The sequence below is a fragment of the Acipenser ruthenus genome, chromosome 6 (genome assembly GCF_902713425.1).
Source record: "Acipenser ruthenus chromosome 6, fAciRut3.2 maternal haplotype, whole genome shotgun sequence".
Classification (NCBI taxonomy): domain Eukaryota; kingdom Metazoa; phylum Chordata; class Actinopteri; order Acipenseriformes; family Acipenseridae; genus Acipenser; species Acipenser ruthenus.
The window spans coordinates 34,817,170-34,839,660 of NC_081194.1; the positions used below are offsets into that span (position 1 = coordinate 34,817,170).

The window sequence follows — 22,491 nt, forward strand, 5'->3', positions numbered from 1 at the left end:
ATATATATATATATATATATATATATATATATATATATATATATATATATATATATATATATATACAAACATTTATTTTACAAATCAAAAGAAAATGGAAATAAATTGACTGACCAAAGCAGCACAGCTGGCAAGCGGATTGTCAGTCATTCACTCAGGCAGAGAGTAGAGACTAATCTGATTAAAGCTAAACACATTGCGGACTGGTAAATAAAAATAATAAAGTAGAATACCGTTCTGTATAATCAAAATACAATTGTTTTCTGTGTGGCCGTCAATGTGACTGCTCCCGGGGCTTTTAGGTATAATGTAATATATCTCCTTTATTTCTGCACTCCCGTGTTTCATGCTTTGTGTGAATATTTAATACATACAGACAGGAAGGTACACAAACGCACAGCCCCATATGTGTTACACGACTGGAGAAAATTACATTTTAAAACCAAAAATCGCCAAAATGACCTCCGCGGGGCTTCTAGTGTTAAAGGGTATGCAGGGATTGTATGGATATGGAAAACTTAATATTGAGGCTGACATTTATTCTCTTTTTATTTTACTACAACTGATAGCACCACCTCTTGGCAAATTTGTTATTCATAGTTTGACTTTGACTGGCATTTTAACTTGACTGCATCTTGACTGAAACCAACAGCTTCACATTGTGCTTCTGTTAGAGAACGAAGTAGAGATTGTATTACAGGCCATCCTGTAGCATCTAGTGCAAATTATCTAACATTTAAAGGGAGCAAGAAATCTGAATCCTTGTTACAAAACTCTATTCCATATCAGAGCAAGCAATTAATGAAGGACATGTCTGTCTGTCTGTCTGTCTATCTGTCAGTACCACCCAGTCATTGAGCAGGCTGGTGGTGACTTTTCTTTTGCTAGGAACCCTACAGTGTTTAAAATCGGTTTAATGCTCTTATGAATGAACTTCCACTAAACATACCTTAACAAGCCTTTGGTAACACAGAACACTTGAAATAGTCAGTGGTTGTATGTAGAGCTCAATTAATACATTGGGGGGAAATCCTTGGTGACGGATATAGTGTTGTCCATTGTATGCACTAAATGTCACACTTTACATGTTTCCATATACAGTATCTGGAAAACCGCTTATCCAAAATGGTGTTAACATTTTTTAGCATCAGTTAAGCAGCATATATGTTGAGAACAAAAGGAGTTATTCCACATACTGTGATACACAGGTACTTTCCCATGATACAAGCATCTCATATACTTACCTAATGACACCTACTCTTAAAAGTCTTAAAAGTCTTAAATACCACTTATCCCACTTTCATGAAACTATTCATTGCCATATCTTAAGCTGAACTATTCTGTACATACTTGTGGCAAGGTGGGAGAATGGAGTGTTGGTTGGCAGGAAAAGTGGTATCCTACCTTAACAAGTCCTTGCCTGGAATGTGGCTGAGGCATAATTGGGTAATTGCCTATCAATTAAGCCTCAGCCACATGCAGTTCTTGTGTCTGGGTCATTAATTCAAAGGTGAAAACCAACCTTGGCTGGGGGCTTTGTCACATACTATTGATATGCAGTATGTTATAGTCCTCAACACTCATGCGTAAGGGCAGTAGCACCTGTGTTAATGACATACTTGTTTATTATGCAATTTATATCCATCTGAATTTTTTTCTTAGTAATCATTAAACATATATGCAATACAAAAAACATGGCACAAGTAAACTGAGATGATCGCTTTTGTACAGTTCACTAGTTGTACTGGTCCGGTGCAGTCTGTCAATGTCAGAAGTAGAGTACTGGGGTCAAATCTAGAGAAGTGTAACTAATATCCAGGAGTATCAAAATCTAGTTCTTCTTTTTCTTCACTACTCACTTGGCCACAGATGTTTTTAGAAACAGTCTCTGTGCTCAACAGCTTCACTGTTTACTTCCACAACATTTTAAACAGCACATGTTTCCCTAAGCGATTTGATATAGATCCATTGTAAAATAATTTAAAGTGGTCACACAGTTCATGAATGTCAAGTACAGCGACTAATGCATTAATATTTTTTACGAGTGATACTATCTACAGTCTGGACAGGCACAGTGTAGTAATAATAGGAAATTCCACTGAAACTTCCATTGTTTACACGCACCTCTATTGAAATTAAAGCAATATTAGCCACATTAGTCAATGGTACATTTCTTTCCCTCACCACTCGTAATGTATTGATTCAGAGAAATGACTTACAGTTTCTCTTGTACTATTGTATGCTGGGGAGAAGCCCGACTCATTCTATCTGAAACCCCTAGTTTATTGATTGAAATTAAATTTCAATGAGCCCTTTAAATAAGAGCTCATTGATTCACGCAACACCAGTTATTGCCTAGAAAGAAGGGATGAGTGAATTAACAATCTTCCAGTTGTGCTGTTGCCTTAATCTATGCACATTTTTTGCAGATAATTGCGTTTGATGAACTCCTAACAGATTTCAAGAACCCAATTGATCAGGGCAATCCAATTCATGCGGTAGGTAAATTAAAACATCCCTTTTGTTGTCTATTCATGCATGAGGAACCTGTGCAGTAAATAATTTGAAGGTGGCACAGGGAATTATTTTCCATATGTTTACAGTAGATATTTATAACATCTCAATTGCCAGGTGTAATTCTCAAAGGCTTCAGTATAGCTCCAATAAATGGTTTCCATCTGAAAAAGAATATAAATATTGTATGTCGACTTGAAAGATCTAATAAAATTAAAATGTGTCTTAAAATGCATGCATTGAAGGGATTCTTTATGTCACACATTCTCATAATATTTAATTTCTGTTTAATATTCTATTAAGTGTGTTACTAGACCATAATTTGCCATGCTAGGATGTTTTTGTTGGAATAGTATATGATAAACAAATAGAGAATGACATAGAACACATATACAGTCGGCACCGGAAAATATGCAGAATAAGCCGCTGTCCCAATTAAACTAGAAACATATGTGAACACTCCAAAAAAGAAAAGGCAGCCCAGGGCCCGCCTAGATTTGCCTATGCACTACATTATTTTAAATCACAAAAATGAAGATTGTACTGAAGAACTTAAATCATAAAAAAGTCAATGATACCAGATTGAAGGCACTACAGCCCATATTATCTCAACAAGGATTGGAACCTCCTACCAGTTGCCATACAATCAACTCTAACTTTATTTCTATGGCCACAGTTAATAGATGTAAAACTGACTTAAGCAGTACAATAGTATTATCACAGTTTTACAGTATTTGGGCCTAATGCGTTAAATATTTTTTTCAGCTTTATTAAATCACATTTTGTGTGTCTTCCAATTTACAGAATTTAATTTCTCTGACTTTCACCATTTACAAGCATGATTTTGTATGTTCTTTGGTGCTATTTAGTTTCTTCTCTAAATTCTATGCCAATTAGGGCACTGTATGTGTGGAAAGTATTCCTGGTGGTGTTGTTTATTTGACTTTGTGACAGGATAGCGTTACAGCCCAAGATGCGCTGTTGTTATTAAACATAAAACTAACAAAACAGGAACAAATAAACATGGCACAAGGGTCAAAACAAATGTTCAAACAAAACAATTCAGGCTGGGCATTCGCCTTCACTACAAAGTTTCAAAACAATACACAAATCACAGCACAAACACTCACCCCAAACTCCTCCATAAAACAAAGGATTTCTTATACATGTGGCCACTCCCCAAATAGCACCAATTACCTAATTGGGGAATGGCCATAGCTGGCAGGGACAGATTTAACCCCATCCTTGTCAACCTTACAATCCCACATACATACTTTACACAGCAGGGCTTCCGGCCTGCCACAGATTTATTTGATAATTGTGTTGTGGTGATGATTTTAATATATGTATTTCTGTGCTGTTTTGTTTCTCTTATGCTCACAGAGGGAGAGACTGAAAAACATTGAGAGGATCTGCTTTTTGCTGAGAAAGGTGAGCTTCAGTTACACAACCCCAACATAAGGTAGTGGTTTGTGCCAATACTGTATTTGACTGTAGCCACAACAAGTACTGAAATTAAGACTAAAATTTTGGAGAACGCATTTGTTTGTTTGTTTTGTGAGACACATGGCTGTTATTTTCCATACATACATGCTATTTAGAAAACTGCATTAGCGGAGTGAACATAATGTAACAAATCTACTACAAAATCACAGTTGCCACAAAAGTAATACATTACATCATAAATGAAACACCAACCAGACACTAGGGCTGACTATATTTTATCATATCAGCTATTTATTGAAGTCATGGCAACTTTCTACAACCAACAAATATTTTTTGTTAAACCAACTGGGTACAGCAAAGTGGTTTACGAAACAAAAACTGGTACAGGTCGTCGTTAATTTAAACAAACTGTCTACAAAAGGGACAATGAGTTTCCATGTAGTCATTTACAAAAGGGACAATGAGTTTCCATGTAGTCATTTACAAAAGGAACAATGAGTTTCCATGTAGTCATTTACAAAAGGGACAATGAGTTTCCATGTAGTCATTTACAAAAGGGACAATGAGTTTCCATGTAGTCATTTACAAAAGGAACAATGAGTTTCCATGTAGTCATTTACAAAAGGAACAATGAGTTTCCATGTAGTCATTTACAAAAGGAACAATGAGTTTCCATGTAGTCATTTACAAAAGGGACAATGAGTTTCCATGTAGTCATTTACAAAAGGGACAATGAGTTTCCATGTAGTCATTTACAAAAGGAACAATGAGTTTCCATGTAGTCATTTACAAAAGGGACAATGAGTTTCCATGTAGTCATTTACAAAAGGGACAATGAGTTTCCATGTAGTCATTTACAAAAGGAACAATGAGTTTCCATGTAGTCATTTACAAAAGGGACAATGAGTTTCCATGTAGTCATTTACAAAAGGGACAATGAGTTTCCATGTAGTCATTTACAAAAGGAACAATGAGTTTCCATGTAGTCATTTACAAAAGGGACAATGAGTTTCCATGTAGTCATTTACAAAAGGGACAATGAGTTTCCATGTAGTCATTTACAAAAGGGACAATGAGTTTCCATGTAGTCATTTACAAAAGGGACAATGAGTTTCCATGTAGTCATTTACAAAAGGGACAATGAGTTTCATGTAGTCATTTACAAAAGGGACAATGAGTTTCATGTAGTCATTTACAAAAGGAACAATGAGTTTCCATGTAGTCATTTACAAAAGGGACAATGAGTTTCCATGTAGTCATTTACAAAAGGGACAATGAGTTTCATGTAGTCATTTACAAAAGGGACAATGAGTTTCATGTAGTCATTTACAAAAGGAACAATGAGTTTCCATGTAGTCATTTACAAAAGGGACAATGAGTTTCCATGTAGTCATTTACAAAAGGGACAATGAGTTTCCATGTAGTCATTTACAAAAGGAACAATGAGTTTCCATGTAGTCATTTACAAAAGGGACAATGAGTTTCCATGTAGTCATTTACAAAAGGGACAATGAGTTTCCATGTAGTCATTTACAAAAGGAACAATGAGTTTCCATGTAGTCATTTACAAAAGGGACAATGAGTTTCCATGTAGTCATTTACAAAAGGGACAATGAGTTTCCATGTAGTCATTTACAAAAGGAACAATGAGTTTCCATGTAGTCATTTACAAAAGGGACAATGAGTTTCCATGTAGTCATTTACAAAAGGGACAATGAGTTTCCATGTAGTCATTTACAAAAGGGACAATGAGTTTCATGTAGTCATTTACAAAAGGAACAATGAGTTTCCATGTAGTCATTTACAAAAGGGACAATGAGTTTCCATGTAGTCATTTACAAAAGGGACAATGAGTTTCATGTAGTCATTTACAAAAGGAACAATGAGTTTCCATGTAGTCATTTACAAAAGGGACAATGAGTTTCCATGTAGTCATTTACAAAAGGGACAATGAGTTTCATGTAGTCATTTACAAAAGGGACAATGAGTTTCATGTAGTCATTTACAAAAGGGACAATGAGTTTCATGTAGTCATTTACAAAAGGGACAATGAGTTTCCATGTAGTCATTTACAAAAGGGACAATGAGTTTCCATGTAGTCATTTACAAAAGGGACAATGAGTTTCCATGTAGTCATTTACAAAAGGGACAATGAGTTTCATGTAGTCATTTACAAAAGGGACAATGAGTTTCATGTAGTCATTTACAAAAGGGACAATGAGTTTCCATGTAGTCATTTGCAAAAGGGACAATGAGTTTCCATGTAGTCATTTACAAAAGGGACAATGAGTTTCCATGTAGTCATTTACAAAAGGGACAATGAGTTTCCATGTAGTTTGTACATGTTTTTACTAGATGTAATTGTTTTTAAACCCTACTATTTTTTTCCCCATTGAATTAAAGAATCCATGAGAAGACAGATGCTGGCAAAAAAGTCACAGGTGGATTTTTTTTTTAGAACATTTAGAGTACCAACCACTTATTTTTAATTGCTAGTGCCCGTTAATTAAGGCTCTACCATGTGTTAGTTAACTGCGACGGAGTTATAAGTCCCGAGCCAAAGTCGCTAACAAAAGTCATGGTCGACTATCACACGGTAGAGCCTTAATCAAGAGGCCACTATCATTATTTGTTCACATTTTCTTTAAAACAACACTTTAAAACCTAGATTTACAAATAACTTTTTACTTGTCAGAGTTATAGTTTATCTGGACAATGTCAGATATCTGAATGGAGCAATATTAATGAACTGTCTGTGTCTCAGTTTGTTGTTGGAAGATGCTGAGCTCCAGTCGAGCTGATAAGTTGTGGATTGTCTGATGTGGCAGTTGCTGGTATAGGACCGTTTGCTTTCGTACTTGCAAAGTATTGATTGGCTGGTTTTGGTAGATAATAAAATTAATTTGGACCAATTGTGTCTTTGTTTAATATTTGCTATCCAATAGAACTGAGCTTTCCTTGAGGTAAGTCAAAAAGCCGGTACGTGCACGGATTGATTTAAAATTTGTTTTACAGTTTTTGCTGTGACGTAGTAGCGGACATCTACATCTGATAGAAGCCCGCTAGAGTATGTATGTCAGACTTTATAGATTTGCACTTCTAGAGAACTGCTTATCCAATTATGATAAAGATGTATTGTTAGTATTAGAATCTGGGGATATAAGGAGATGCCTTTCCCTTTATATATGTACTTTTGTCACACTTGCACGTTTTCGTTTCCATACGGTAGCTGAAGGTTGTCAGAATTGTATGTACTCCTTTTATTTATATATATGCTCTGAGCACACTCAGAGGAGACGTTTAAGGAGGACAAAGATGTTTTAAACTCCTGTAAGTGGAAAATCACACAGACTCATTTAATTTGAAGTTATAACAAATCAGAGCAGTAGTAGTGGCCTTTCGGTTTATTAAATGCTTTAAAAATGTGATTGGTTGGTTGCGCAGACCACCGTAAATCCCAATAAGCAATAAGCAATCTGGGCAATCCAGTGCTTTTACAGGTTTAACAGCATTAGTACTTCAATACAGTAATACAAATATGATTATATGCTTAGCCTTCAGGCTATAAAATGCAAAAAGCTAAAGCGCCCACTGCTAAATCCTACAACATACAATATATCACTCTCTTAAACATAATTTATATACCTTATAGCAATGCATTCAATATAAAAAAGATATAACTTCAAATATATGCTTACCTTCCAGTATATGGAAGTGTAGTTTAGGGTATATTGAACAATAATAACTGTCTTCAAAAGGCAGAGACTTCTAACTTCGGACCAAACAGCAATTAGTTTTTTTCAGAGACCCTCAGAGCATGGACCATGTCAGCTTGCAAGATCAAGTTCAATGGTATCGAATGGGGTCTTGCTCTGGGCTTATATAGGATTTTCCCTCCATTGAATACATCAGGAGTCCCAATTAAATCTGATCATCTGTCTTGACTGTTCTTATCTTTGAGTTGATATATTCTAGAAGGATCCTGGTCAGCTCATTTTAAAACTAATTGGAATTACATAACAACCTTCAAAAATTAATTGGATATAACTTATTTCCAAAAATATTGGAACATGATCTCATAGTTCTCTTTTTCAACCCCTCCTTTCTCTAAAAAGTCAGGTGAACCAAAGTTCACAGGATTCTTGCTATAATACAATACAATATGATACAAGTTTATATGTGTATTAAAAGAGATGATGTTATATATATATATATATATATATATATATATATATATATATATATATATATATACAGTGCCTTGCATAAGTATTCACCCCCCCTTGGATTTTTCCACATTTTGTAGTGTTACAACCTGGAATTAAAATTGATTTAATTAGGATTTTTTGTCACTGATCTACACAAAATAGTCCATAATGTCGAAGTGGGGAAAAAAATCTACATATTTTTCAAAATTATTTACAAATAAAAAACTGAAAAAAGTCTTGATTGCATAAGTATTCACCCCCTTTGCTGTGACACCCCTAAATAAGCTCTGGTGCAACCAATTGCCTTCAGAAGTCACATAATTAGTTGAATGGAGTCCACCTGTGTGCAATTAAAGTGTCACATCATCTCATATTAAATACACCTGTTTCTGGAAGGCACTAGAGTTTGTTAGAGAGCATATCTAAACAAACAGCATCATGAAGACCAAGGAGCTATCAAAACAAGTCTGGGATAAAGTTCTGGAGAAGCACCAATCAGGGTTGGGTTATAAAACAATATCCCAAACTTTGAACATCCCCCAGAGCACCGTTAAATCCATTATTAAAAAATGGAAAGAATATGGCACAACCGTGACTCTGCCTAGAGAAGGCCGTCCACCAAAACTCAGTGACCAGGTAAGGAGGGCATTAATCAGAGAAGCAACGAAGAGGCCAATGGTAACTCTGAAGGAGCTGGAGAGATCCACAGCTGAGATGGGAGAAACCGTCCATCGGACAACTATAACCCGGATGCTCCACAAAGCTGGGCTTTATGGAAGAGTGGCGAGAAGAAAGCCATTGCTGAAAAAAACCCATATCAAATCCCGTTTGGATTTTGCCAAAAGGCATGTGGGAGACACAGCAAACATGTGGGAAAAGGTTCTCTGGTCTGATGAGACCAAAATTGAACTTTTTGGCCTTAGCGCAAAACACTATGTGTGGCGCAAAGCCAACACTGCTCATCACCCTGAGAACACCATCCCCACGGTGAAGCATGGTGGTGGCAGCATCCTGTTATGGGGATGCTTTTCATCGACAGGGACTGGGAAACTGGTCAGGATTGAAGGCAAGATGGATGGAGCCAAATACAGGGAAATTCTAGAGGAAAACCTGTTTCAGTCTGCAAGAGACCTGGGACTGGGGTGGAGGTTCACCTTCCAGCAGGACAATGACCCTACACACACAGCCAAAGCTACACTGGAGTGGTTTAAAAACAAGAATCTGAATGTCTTAGAATGGCCCAGTCAAAGCCCAGACCTCAATCCGATTGAGAATCTGTGGCAAGACTTGAAAATTGCTGTTCACCAACAGTCCCCATCCAACTTGACAGAGCTTGAGCAATTTTGACAAGAAGAATGGGCAAAAATTGCAGGATCCAGATGTGCAAAGCTGGTAGATACTTACCCAAAAAGACTCACAGTTGTAACTGCTGCCAAAGGTGCTTCTACCAAGTATTGACTCAGGGAGGTGAATACTTATGCAACCAACAAATGTCTTTTTTTTAACTTTTGTGTCACAATAAAAAATATTTTGCACCTTCAAAGTGTTAAGTATGTTGTGTAAATGAAATGGTAAAAATCCCAATTAAATCCATTTTAATTCCAGGTTGTAACACTACAAAATGTGGAAAAGTCCAAGGGGGGTGAATACTTATGCAAGGCACTGTATATATATATATATATATATATATATATATATATATATATATATATATAACATCAAATTTCTGTGTGATTATATTAACCTGGGTTTACAATATATTCCCTCTGAGCAGCATATCTCGTCAACTTTTCAGATTAGTTTACTTTCATATACAGGTGTGTTAACAAAGTATTGAACAAAGACTGTAGGGGTTTATCATAAGCCCTTGTAGGAAAGTACTAGGCATACAGTGTTGAGTTCAGCTATTTCCATTTAAATTTAAGCTATAATGAACATGTTAAATATAATAAACCTGACCTCTCTCTCTAAAAATTCACCTACACAAGCAGGTTTCAGACACCCTGTTTACTTGCCAAGGCTAGTGTTTTAATTAATTGAAAACTTCACTGTAAGCACTTTTACAAATTCACCACATTAAGTCATCTTTTGGCTCACAAACATGTCCCAATTAAAGTCGTTACCTGTCTGATAAGAACTGATACTGTAGACAACTTTTCTAATTAAAATGAAATGCTCGCTTCGGCTGCCAAGTTAATTTCTATGATATAATGAAGAGAGTTAATTTTGCTCATTATAGAAAGGCCTTGGATTCAAAACTGCTGACGACCAGTAAATCTTGCTTTGACTGCCAAAAATAACTTTCCAGGTCAAGCACCGTTCAGGCAGGTAAAGGCGAGGCTATTTTTCTGTAAGTCTATTGTATACAAAAGTTATTAAATACAGTTTACACTTTATTGTCTGATATTCCAAATATATTAGAATGCAATAGTGTTATTCTGACTGAACTATGTCTGACCTATTTTTTCTGTTCATACAAAATCCAGTTGAAGCAGGTTTTAAGACATCCTAGCTTTTTTCGGCCAATTTTGGTGTTGATTAATGTGAAACACTATCATAAGCATTTTCTAATACTCATTATTTTAAACCAAATTTTGGCTTAATTCAGTAAACCCGTCCTATGCTATGTGCCCTGATCTCTTCTTGCCTGAAAATGCAAAACAAAACAAAACAAAAATGTTCGCCATTACACAATTTGTCACGCGTACCCCCTAAACACGCCTTACACAGATCTGCTAATAATATTTTCTACTGGTTTTATATTCTTTAAAACACATTATATTCATCACAATATTTGTTGCAGTTTCACAAATGTTCAATTTGTATCCCAAAGATTGTCCTGCTTCCAGTAGCGGTGACAAGAATACCTGCAAAAACTTAAATTTTGTTAGCTGGGCTCCCATCTCTACATTCTCATTCCCATCATCAGTGGGCAAACACATTTTAACTGAATCTGGGACTATCAAAGAACCGCACATCCGCAACCAAGGACTTCCATGCAAAAGGATCTAATGACTTCTAGCACAAAAGGAACGTGCCAGAACCGTCTGTGACAAGGTCATGGTTCTACTTTTTTAAATGATACTGATGGCTCCCATTTTATAAAAGACTTGTTAATATACTTGTTAGTCCTGAGTCCCTAAGTTGAATTTTTTTTTGAAGAGTTCGGTTTCCATACAACCAGGTATCCCCCTTTGTTCTCTTGTAGTAGGGTGGACAAACCAGGGGTCTGAGAGTTCTGCTCCTATAGGCCCCTTTCAAATATTATGCATGCATCACATTCCATTCCACCTGGAATGGCATTATAATGAATTATATAGCATTTAAAAATAGCTGAGAAAGTTACACACACTTCAGAAGACTATTATGGAAATGTTAACCTATTAATTATTAATGGCTTGTCATCCCTAAAATATTCTTCTCAAGTGCATGTCACTTTCTCTGCTTTTTTAATGCCATTAGTATTTTATCAATTAAAATGTGTTTCTGGGCCATTTTGTCTCTTTCTGGTTTTTACAGCATCCCGACATTAACTCCCTCCGCTATTGATATACAGTGGCTCTCAAAAGTATTCACCCCCCTTGGACTTTTCCACATTTTATTGTGTTACAACATAGAATCAAAATGGATTTAATTAGGAGTTTTTGCCACTGATCAACACAAAAAAGTCCATAATGTCAAAGTGAAAAATAACATCTACAAATTGTTCTAAATTAATACAAATACAAATACAAAACAGAAAATAATTGATTGCATAAGCATTCACCCCCTTGAGTCAATATTTGGTAGAGGCACCTTTGGCAGCAATTACAGCCATAAGTCTCTACCAGCTTTGCACATCTGGACACTGCAATTTTGCCCATTCTTCTTTGCAAAATTGCTCAAGCTCCGTCAAATTGGATGGGGACCTTTGGTGAACAGCAATTTTCAACTCTTTCCACATATTCTCAATTGGATTGAGGTCCGGGCTTTGATTGGGCCAATCCAGGACATTGACCTTTTTGTTTTTAAGCCACTCCAGTGTGGCTTTGGCTGTATGTTTGGGGTCATTGTCCTGCTGGAAGGTGAACCTCCGCCCCAGTCTCAGGTCTCTTGCAGACTGAAACAGGTTTTCCTCTAGAATTTCCCTGTATTTGGCTCCATCCATCTTGCCCTCAATCCTGACCAGTTTCCCAGTCCCTGTCGATGAAAAGCATCCCCATAACAGGATGCTGCCACCACCATGCTTCACCGTGGGGATGGTGTTCTCAGGGTGATGAGCAGTGTTGGCTTTGCGCCACACATAGTGTTTTGCGCTAAGGCCAAAAAGTTCAATTTTGGTCTCATCAGACCAGAGAACCTTTTTCCACATGTTTGCTGTGTCTCCCACATGCCTTTTGGCAAAATCCAAACAGGATTTGATATGGGTTTTTTTCAGCAATGGCTTTCTTCTCGCCACTCTTCCATAAAGCCCAGCTTTGTGGAGTGTCCGGGTTATAGTTGTCCCATGGATGGTTTCTCCCATCTCAGCTGTTTTGGTTTTGGTGGACGGCCTTCTCTAGGCAGAGTCGCGGTTGTGCCATATTCTTTCCATTTTTTAATAATGGATTTAACGGTGCTCTGGGGGATGTTCAAAGTTTGGGATATTTTTTTATAACCCAACCCTGATTGGTGCTTCTCCAGAACTTTATCCCAGACTTCAGCAGGTTTTCCTCCAGGATTTCTCTGTACTTTGCTGCAACCATTTTGCCCTCTATCTTCACAAGCTTTCCAGGCCCTTAAGCAGAGAAGCATTCCCATAGCATGATGCTGCCACCACCATGCTTCACGGTAGGGATGGTGTTCTCAGGATGATGTGCGGTGTTAGGCTTGCGCCAAACATAGCGCTTAGCATTGAGGCCAAAAAGCCCTATTTTGGTTCTCATCAGACCATAGAATCTTCTTCCACTTGGTCTCAGAGTCTCCTACATATTTTCTGTTTTATATTTGTAATGAATTTAGAACAATTTGTAGATTTTATTTTTCACTTTGACATTATGGACTTTTTTTGTGTTGATCAGTGGCAAAAACTTCTAATTAAATCAATTTTGATTCTATGTTGTAACACAATAAAATGTGGAAAAGTCCAAGGGGGGTGAATACTTTTGAGAGTCACTGTACATAACTGTGTTAAATAGGGAATGGAATAGACTTCATGACAGTTGATTAATACTTTAAAAAGCTTTAAATCTTTAAAAGATATACAAGCAAGAATAAAAAAAAAGAAAAAAGTGTAGGCCTATCCATCCCAGAATGATCACTGTACTTATAAAAAAACAGCAAACCAGTAAATAAAAAAAGCCAGATGGCAACCCTAGCAGTATACCTGATTCAAATTTACCATTCCCTGCCAATATACAGTTGTTAAAATACCGATTCAATCAAACTACCGTGTTAAAAACAAAAAAAAAGATTTTGAGTGATGACAGAAGGTGGAATGTCCTGACGAAAATGTCAATGCAGGGGGAGTGCAGGGGGTCAAAAATCTATTATATCTGTGGAGTTCCCCTTGTTAAAAGCGTACAATTGAAGCACTCTTTATAGCATATTGTGGCAAAGTGGTAATGACGTGCAGGTGAGTGCAGTGCAGAATAATCACACGGACAGACGTTGGTACAGGTGCAAGGGTGTTTATTTAATTTAATAAATGTCCAGAGCCTCAAGGCAAAACCTGTAAATAATAATAGTGCTGGAAGTGATACAGCGGCGTGTATCACTTCTAATTGTAATCCTACGGGTTTGACCCGCAACCCCAAAGTCCCGTTCCGACACCCACACTAAACACGTACACAAAGACAGTGCGTGATACAAGTGTTAAAAGGTGCAAACACAGAGACAGTTCCGAAAGTGAAACAGGTGAGTGGTGAAGTCCGGGTTTTCGCTGGCCTGCGGCTGCAGCTCCGGATCGTGCTCAGTAATCTTAGTGAGACAATAACACACAAGACACACAGTGTTAGGACACAGACACAAAACACTCACGGTCGCGTTCACGTTTCGGGCTCCTTCTCGGTTATATGTTTTAACCATATGCAAAGGAACAGATCACTCAAGCCATGCCCCCTATTTATACCCTCGCCCATGACCCCGAGGTTAACGAGCGCATCCGCTCCTCCAGTCCTCGGATGCCACGCCGCTTACCGTCTGGGTCACTGAGCTCGGGTGCCATGGCTCCGCCCCCTTCCGAACTGACCGACTTCCATCTACCCTACGGAATAAATTGTCGTGCCATTTCATTAAGGGTGCTCTGTTCCTCGTATACCGTGCTCTCACAGGTCGAGAGGGAGATCTAACACTAAGACTCATTCGATCTCTGTCACATATCCCACCGCTCAGAGTGGAGCCGAAGGAACACTCGGCTAACCCTACCTTTCCCATTACTCCCCCCTCCCGGGAAAAATAATCCGCATTTTGGTGGTCTTTCCCTGCACGGTGTACCATATGGTACATGAAGGGCTGCAATGCCAGATACCACCGAGTTATCCGGGCATTGCTGTCCTTCATTGTGCTTAACCACTTGAGTGGGGCGTGGTCAGTGACAAGATCAAATGAGTGTCCCAGCAGGTAGTATCTTAAAGAGTGAGTAGCCCATTTCATGGCCAAACACTCTTTTTCGACGACGGAGTAGTTGCGCTCCCGAGGGAGCATTTTTTTACTTATGTACAAAACAGGGTGTTCTACTCCGCCTACCATTTGAGACAGGACTGCACCCAAACCGACATCCGAAGCATCGGTGTGGAGGATGAATCTCTTAGTGAAGTCTGGAGTGATGAGAGCAGGGGCCTGGCAAAGTCTCTGCTTAACAGTATTAAACGCCCCCTGACATTCTTCTGACCATTTAATTAAATTTGGTGCGCTCTTTTTGGTGAGGTCAACTAAGGGATTAACCACTGTGGCATACTCGGGGATAAAGCGGCGGTAATAACCGGCTAACCCCAGTAGCGACCGCACTTGAGCCTTGGTTTTGGGGATTGCCGCGTCTACCAAGGCTTGGACCTTGGAGACAACGGGTTTCACCCTGCCATTCCCCATTACAAATCCCAAATATTGTGTTTCTCTTTTGGCAAACGCACATTTTCGCAAGTTAGCTGTCAGCCGGGCTGCCCTTAGAGACTGAAGGACGGCTGTGATCCTAGCCAAATGCTCTCGCCAGGTGGAGCTGTAAATGACCACATCATCAATATACGCTGCCGCATATTCACGATGTGGGTGTAAAACCTGGTCCATCAGTCTCTGAAAGGCAGCAGGCGCACCATGTAACCCAAACGGCATGGTTGTAAAATGAAACAGCCCCTCTGGTGTCGAAAATGCGGTTTTCTCTCTAGACCTACGAGTTAACGGGATCTGCCAATATCCTTTCGTCAGATCCAGAGTGGAGATGAACCTCGCCGTCCCCAGTCTATCTAGGAGTTCGTCGACCCGAGGCATGGGATATGCATCAAACTTGGCAATAGCGTTTACCTTGCGGAAATCAACGCAGAAGCGGTTGGTGCCGTCCTTTTTGGCCACTATCACAATTGGACTGCACCACTCGCTCCTGGAAGGCTCAATCACCCCAAGTTCGAGCATGTCCCATACCTCTTTGCGAACGCCACTCCGTCGACTTTCCGGGACCCGGTAAGGTCTCTCTCGCACTGTGACACCTGGGGGAGAGATAATGTCATATTCAGCGAGGTTAGTTCTACCGGGCGTGTTAGAAAAAACATCGCTAAATTCCTCAATTAACCTGCGTAGTTCACGTTGCTGATCAGGAAGTAACTGTTCCCCCATCGAAATGTTCTTTGTGCTAGAGGGTTCTAGCTCGGGCCCTAAATCATCCTCTATATTGCCTGGGGCTATAAATAACACCTCTCTTGCCTGCCAGGGCTTTAATAAATTTATGTGATAAATTTCTTTTTTGTTACGGCGATCGGGCTGTTTAATTTCATAATTCACCTTTCCTATAGCCCGAATCACCTCATATGGCCCTTGCCATTTAGCACATAGTTTGGATTCCGCTGAGGGAAGTAGCAGCATTACCTTGTCTCCCGGTCGAAAAGTTCGGATTAATGCATTTTGATTGTAATGCTGCTGTTGTCGATGCTGAGCCGATCTAAGATTGTCTTGGGCCAAACGACCGACCAAATCTAGGCGATCTCTCAGTAGGAGCACATGCTGCACTACATTTTTGGACGAGCCTTTGTGCTCCTCCCACCCCTCTCTCAACAGATCGAGGATGCCGCGAGGCTGTCGGCCGTACAAGAGCTCGAAGGGGGAGAACCCTGTCGAACTCTGCGGCACCTCTCTCACTGCAAAAAGGAGGTAGGGAAGGAGCGATGCCCAATGTTTTTGCTCCTGATTCACAAATCGTCTCAGCATTGCCTTTAGAGTCTGATTAAAACGTTCCACCAAACCGTCCGTCTGTGGATGGTAAACCGACGTTCTGATGGGACGTATTTTTAGTAATTTATATACCTGCTGTAGCGTATTTGACAAGAAATTAGTTCCATGATCAGTCAATATCTCGTTGGGGATCCCTACTCTTGCCATAATCTGCACTAGTTCTTTGGCTATCGCAGCAGCACTAGTGGACCTCAATGGAACTGCCTCTGGGTATCGCGTTGCGTAATCTACCACCACTAATATATGCGTATACCCGGAGTCAGAAGGTAGCAAAGGGCCGACTATGTCCACTGCGATGCGTTCAAAGGGGGTGGAAATAATCGGCAGTGGGACCAAAGGGGCGGGGCGCACTCGACCCGGCGCTACTCTCTGGCAGTCTGGGCATGTGGCTACATATTTCGACACTTCTTTATAAACACCTGGCCAAAAGAATCGAGCCAATATCCGTTCCCTTGTCTTGTCAACTCCGAGGTGCCCCGCAAAAGGGATATCATGCGCCAGCCTCATGACCTCCAGCCGACAAGACGGGGGAACCAATAATTGTGTTACAGGATGTCCTGTGCCCGCGGCCAGGTTTACCCTATATAGTAATTGCCCCTTGATAATGAAGTGTGGAAATACTAGTGCCCCAGCGCCTTCAACATCCTTACCTTCAATGGACCGGACCTGTCCCCGAATGTGCACCAGTGATGGGTCATTGTCCTGCTCCCACACTAGGTTCACATTCGAGTGCCACATGTCCGGTATATTGAGCGGGGCAGGAGTAACATCTGCCCTTGATGGCCCAGTAACCTCGCCCTCTCGGTCACACTGCGTTCCGACCCCCTTTGACTGACGTTTTTCACCGTTATAACAGGCTCCCACCAGCCCCCAGCCTTGTCTCATTAACGCTCCCTCCCATTTCCGCAGCCTTCTCTCTTTGTTTGTTTTTTTCGGCCGGAACAGGGAAGAGAACATTTCCGCTTGAAAGGGAAAAACATTACCAATTATTTCCCCTTCTACTTTTTCTGCCACATTTGCGTGTATGGCCGGGACTGCCCTTAATTTCAATAAATCTTTATAGTTGGGCCAGTCCCGACCCAGAATAATGGGATGTGGTAACCTTTCCGCTACCCCAACTACCAGGGAACGTTTCATCGGACCGACCGATAAATATGCTTTTACTGTGGGGTATGTTGCCGTGTCTCCATGGATACAGGAGATCGCCACCTGACCTTGTGGCTGCCACACCATACCGCCCAAGAGAGATGCTCTAATTAAGGTCTGACCACACCCTGTGTCCACTAATGCATGGGTCTTCACATTTCCAAAAATCACCTTAACAATACAAGGCCCCTCCCGACCATTTTTCCCTCGCTTACCCGCTTCAGATGCCAGATTACAGACGGCCACGTCACACTCCATCGCAGATGGGCATGACCTAGCCTGATGTCCCGGCTGGCGGCACCTAAAACAGGTAGGGGGAAAGGAGGGCACAGTATTAAATGGTCTGTCCCGCTGCTGGTATGGCAACGGGGCAGGGGCAGCACCTCTACCCCCGCTGGGGGCCAACCTTGGTCTCCATGAAGAGGAGGCAAGGTCGCCCATTGGGGTTGGTGCTCTCGAAGGGCGTTGACCCGGTCCTGGTGGTGGGGCTGATGGAGCAGAGAGAGGAGGTGGGGCTCGGCTGCTCCGTTGAGGTAGCGGGGTGAGTAGCCCGGTCTGGGCGGATACCAGGGAGTCCTCGAAGTCCTCAGCGAGTTTGACTGCCTGTTCCAGGGTGTCGGGGTTGTGGCGCCGTATCCATCCTTGGGTCTCGGCGCCGACCACATGACAAAACTGCTTGATAACGATGGCCTCCCCCATCTGGGCAGTTGTTTTTAGCGCCGGGGTGAGCCAGTGTATCATGTGGTCACAGAGCTTCTGCGCGACCACCCTGGGGCGTACGTTCGGGGACCTCCTGTACTCCCTGAACCTCACTCTGTGCGTTTCCTCCGTAATATTCAGACAGCGGAGAATAGCCAGCTTTACCAGGTCATATTGAGCGGCGTCGTCATCCCCCATTGCCTGGTATGCTGCCTGCGCTTCCCCAATCAGGCAGGGTCCCAGCTGGCTTGCCCAGAACTGTCGGGGCCATGACGCGGTGGTAGCCAGCCGCTCAAATGCCACCAGGTATGCCTCTGGATCATCATCCGCCGTCATTTTATGCGTCCTGGCTTTGGGCGCTATGAAGCCGCGTTCCGCTGATGCTGTGGGAGGTATTGCCAGCCCGACCCTCTCGATCAACGCGGTGTACCTCTCCTCTCTCCGTCTTTCCTCCCCCTCCCGTCTGCTGTCCAGCTGCTCCAGCAGCGCCGACAGTGTTGCGTAGTCCATCTCCTACTTCTGACGACCACGTGTGGCAAAGTGGTAATGACGTGCAGGTGAGTGCAGTGCAGAATAATCACACGGACAGACGTTGGTACAGGTGCAAGGGTGTTTATTTAATTTAATAAATGTCCAGAGCCTCAAGGCAAAACCTGTAAATAATAATAGTGCTGGAAGTGATACAGCGGCGTGTATCACTTCTAATTGTAATCCTACGGGTTTGACCCGCAACCCCAAAGTCCCGTTCCGACACCCACACTAAACACGTACACAAAGACAGTGCGTGATACAAGTGTTAAAAGGTGCAAACACAGAGACAGTTCCGAAAGTGAAACAGGTGAGTGGTGAAGTCCGGGTTTTCGCTGGCCTGCGGCTGCAGCTCCGGATCGTGCTCAGTAATCTTAGTGAGACAATAACACACAAGACACACAGTGTTAGGACACAGACACAAAACACTCACGGTCGCGTTCACGTTTCGGGCTCCTTCTCGGTTATATGTTTTAACCATATGCAAAGGAACAGATCACTCAAGCCATGCCCCCTATTTATACCCTCGCCCATGACCCCGAGGTTAACGAGCGCATCCGCTCCTCCAGTCCTCGGATGCCACGCCGCTTACCGTCTGGGTCACTGAGCTCAGGTGCCATGGCTCCGCCCCCTTCCGAACTGACCGACTTCCATCTACCCTACGGAATAAATTGTCGTGCCATTTCATTAAGGGTACTCTGTTCCTCGTATACCGTGCTCTCACAGGTCGAGAGGGAGATCTAACACTAAGACTCATTCGATCTCTGTCACACATATGAATACTGTTTACAAAAGAATGACACTTAGAGTAGATTGTGACTTTTTACATGATTACTTTCTACACAAACCACAACCATGTGTGACAAATATATGCCACTCAGATGTGTTATAAATCACAAATTAACTCACCACTGAGCACATGTATACCTTTAGAAACATGCTTTTGTCCAGAGTTCTTAGATTTAGTTTTAATGTAAGTTTCCACTGTTGAATATTCATGAGACAAAAATAAGAGTGGCCCATGGAGAGCTCTGCTGTGCTGCTCATGAACTTTGCACTTTTCAGCTCTTCATATAATTAAATAACACACTGTCTACATTTATTAAAAGTATAAATACTCTAGTAAACATAAATAATAATCACAAAAATGTTTTATTACCCTGTAAAAATATCATCATCTGAAGCAATTTGAAACAGTTAAAAATGTAATAAAAATATTAGAGTCTTCTATATTTATCTCAAAACACTGCGTTTTAAGTTGCTACCCTTATACAAGGCCCATATCTAGCTTTGTCGACTTAGATTCATGGATGTAAAATAAATGGAAAGTAGACATTCTAAGCTTTCTGCCAGTGTAGGCCCTAGCAAGTACAACATACAGAAAGGTGGAAAAAAAGCATTTCCTTCCTTTATTCTGAGATTTCAAAACCTAAGCCGGAAATTGGCAAATGTGTCATTTTACAACGGTGATGTAGGAGGGCGGAGCGAGATTCACTCAGTGCAGCCTCTATGATACTGGGGCTTTTTAACCTCAAAAATATATTGTAAAAATAATATTTTCTGAATAGACTAATATGCAGTGAGGACTTAGTGGACTGGCAGAACTGCTGTCCACTGGCAGAACTTGTACACTTAAAACTTTTTATCTTTCAATTTAAAACAACCATCTAGCTTAGAATATTTTTTTATGGGTAAAGTGTTGATCATTTTGTATACATATTTCATTATTTTAAATAATGAAGGCTCAAAGTCAGTAGAGGGCATAACTCAAATCCAAGATGGCCACTGGACAGAAAAAGTAGCTGAATTTGGTGCGTTAAAATTAATTTTTACATGATTAAAACACATTTTGGCAGTATTTTGTTCTCAGATATGTTAGTTAGTTTAAAACGAAACGTAATAATATATTTTGTTTGCTGAAATCTAACATTTATTTTGTCCTCCCTACTTGTAGTGATTTTTACTGATAGAGTGCTGCCCAGCCAGAGGGCCTGGGGATGCCATGCTACATTTGTCTGATGAATTCACTGCCAGGGCAGAGCTTGGATACTGCACTCGATATTGCACTTGAGATATGTCCCACTGGAAAAGAATATTAGTAGAAAATTATTTTTCATAGAGCAATAAATAATACCATTCTATTCAGAAGTACTCATGTCAAAGGACTAAAACATATTTTGTTCTTGATTTGTTTTTTTCAAAATATAAAAAATACATATTTTTAGTTCTTTGCAGTTTTCTATTACACTGTATCAAATAATCAATCATAATTTGACTGTCTAAACTGCTGTTTAAACCAGACTTCTAACTTGAAATGCTGCTGCTCTTCTTAGAAACATCAAGCTAGTGGATATTATATTTAATCCTTCCTGTATTTTTGATAGTCAGCTTATAAGTAATGTTATCTGTCAACAAACAGAAGGCCTAATCTTACTCAAATCTATACGTTTTTATATGTAAAACTGAGCTTCCAAATGTAGTTGAACTAAAGTGGACCAAATAGCATATTGCTGATCTAAAGTTTTTCACACCGCTATCTCAAGGATGTAGTCGAAGCCAGTGCTCCAGATAAGGTTTTGTGTCATTGAGTAATTTACTCTTCAATTTAGACACTATGGCCCATATGCATAAGACTTACTGTCCTTTATCATGCAAAATACAAATCTCATTTGCTGACCTACAGCTACAGTTAATGCTGCATGCTACACAAACAAACAATTTACAGATACTGGCAGATTTGTATTTTCAGTGCATGACATACTGCATTTTTAAAGGAAATAAAAGTGCCTAATCAAATTTGCTTTTACAACCATTTCCAAGATTTCACTGACTCAAATTCACGATCCATGACCTCAGTAACAAAATTGTAGCCTTACTTATGACCCATGTTGCTTCGATAAAAAATTCAAGTCACCAATATCTTTAAAATATATAACACTGCCAGACGGACAACACGGGACACAGCAAATAATAACGTAATGTGTGTCTTGTAAACTTTGCAGGGTGTTCTGCAACACTAATGTTTTAATAACCATAACTTTGACTGCTAACCTAATATAGTTGCGATATTTAGGTCATGTAACTTAAGGGGTACAGAAACTCTTTCAGTTAAGTTCCAGTTTTTTTTTTAAAATCTGTTTTACTACCCTCTGGTCATATCAAATATGCAGATCACACACTTTATTCACATCCATTTGTTTAAGTCCTCAAACCATTTGATTAGAGATGCCAGTCCCCTTACGACAAAACTGTCCCGGCCGTAATCAGCTTGTATTGCATTGGAATAAAGACAAGTGTCTTTTAATATGTTAAAATATAATATGATGTTAAAATGAATTGTTTCACTGCCACATTGTTTTAACCACTGGCAATATCAATGACAGTTTTTTTGTTGTTGTTTTTTGTTTTTTTTTACATAATTATTTTACTGCATGTTTAACTATTACATCAGAGATGCCATTCCCATTACATGATGTCTCTGAGTATTTAATTTTTGTTCGCAAAACGCCACTTTCTAGATCAAAAATTGTAATAACAGCTGTGGCAGAGGAAG

The 22,491-nt window shown here is 40.2% G+C and overlaps 1 protein-coding gene across 1 annotated transcript in view; it reads left to right on the forward strand.

Annotated features, from left to right (window-relative positions):
* cnih3 (cornichon family AMPA receptor auxiliary protein 3) overlaps window positions 1-22,491 on the forward strand; it is a 117,609-nt gene that overhangs the window by 47,002 nt on the left and 48,116 nt on the right. The window contains exons 2-3 of the mRNA XM_034019192.3: window positions 2,430-2,498; window positions 3,898-3,945. Of these exons, the coding sequence (XP_033875083.1) occupies window positions 2,430-2,498; window positions 3,898-3,945 (117 nt within the window). The remainder of the gene's footprint in view (window positions 1-2,429; window positions 2,499-3,897; window positions 3,946-22,491) is intronic.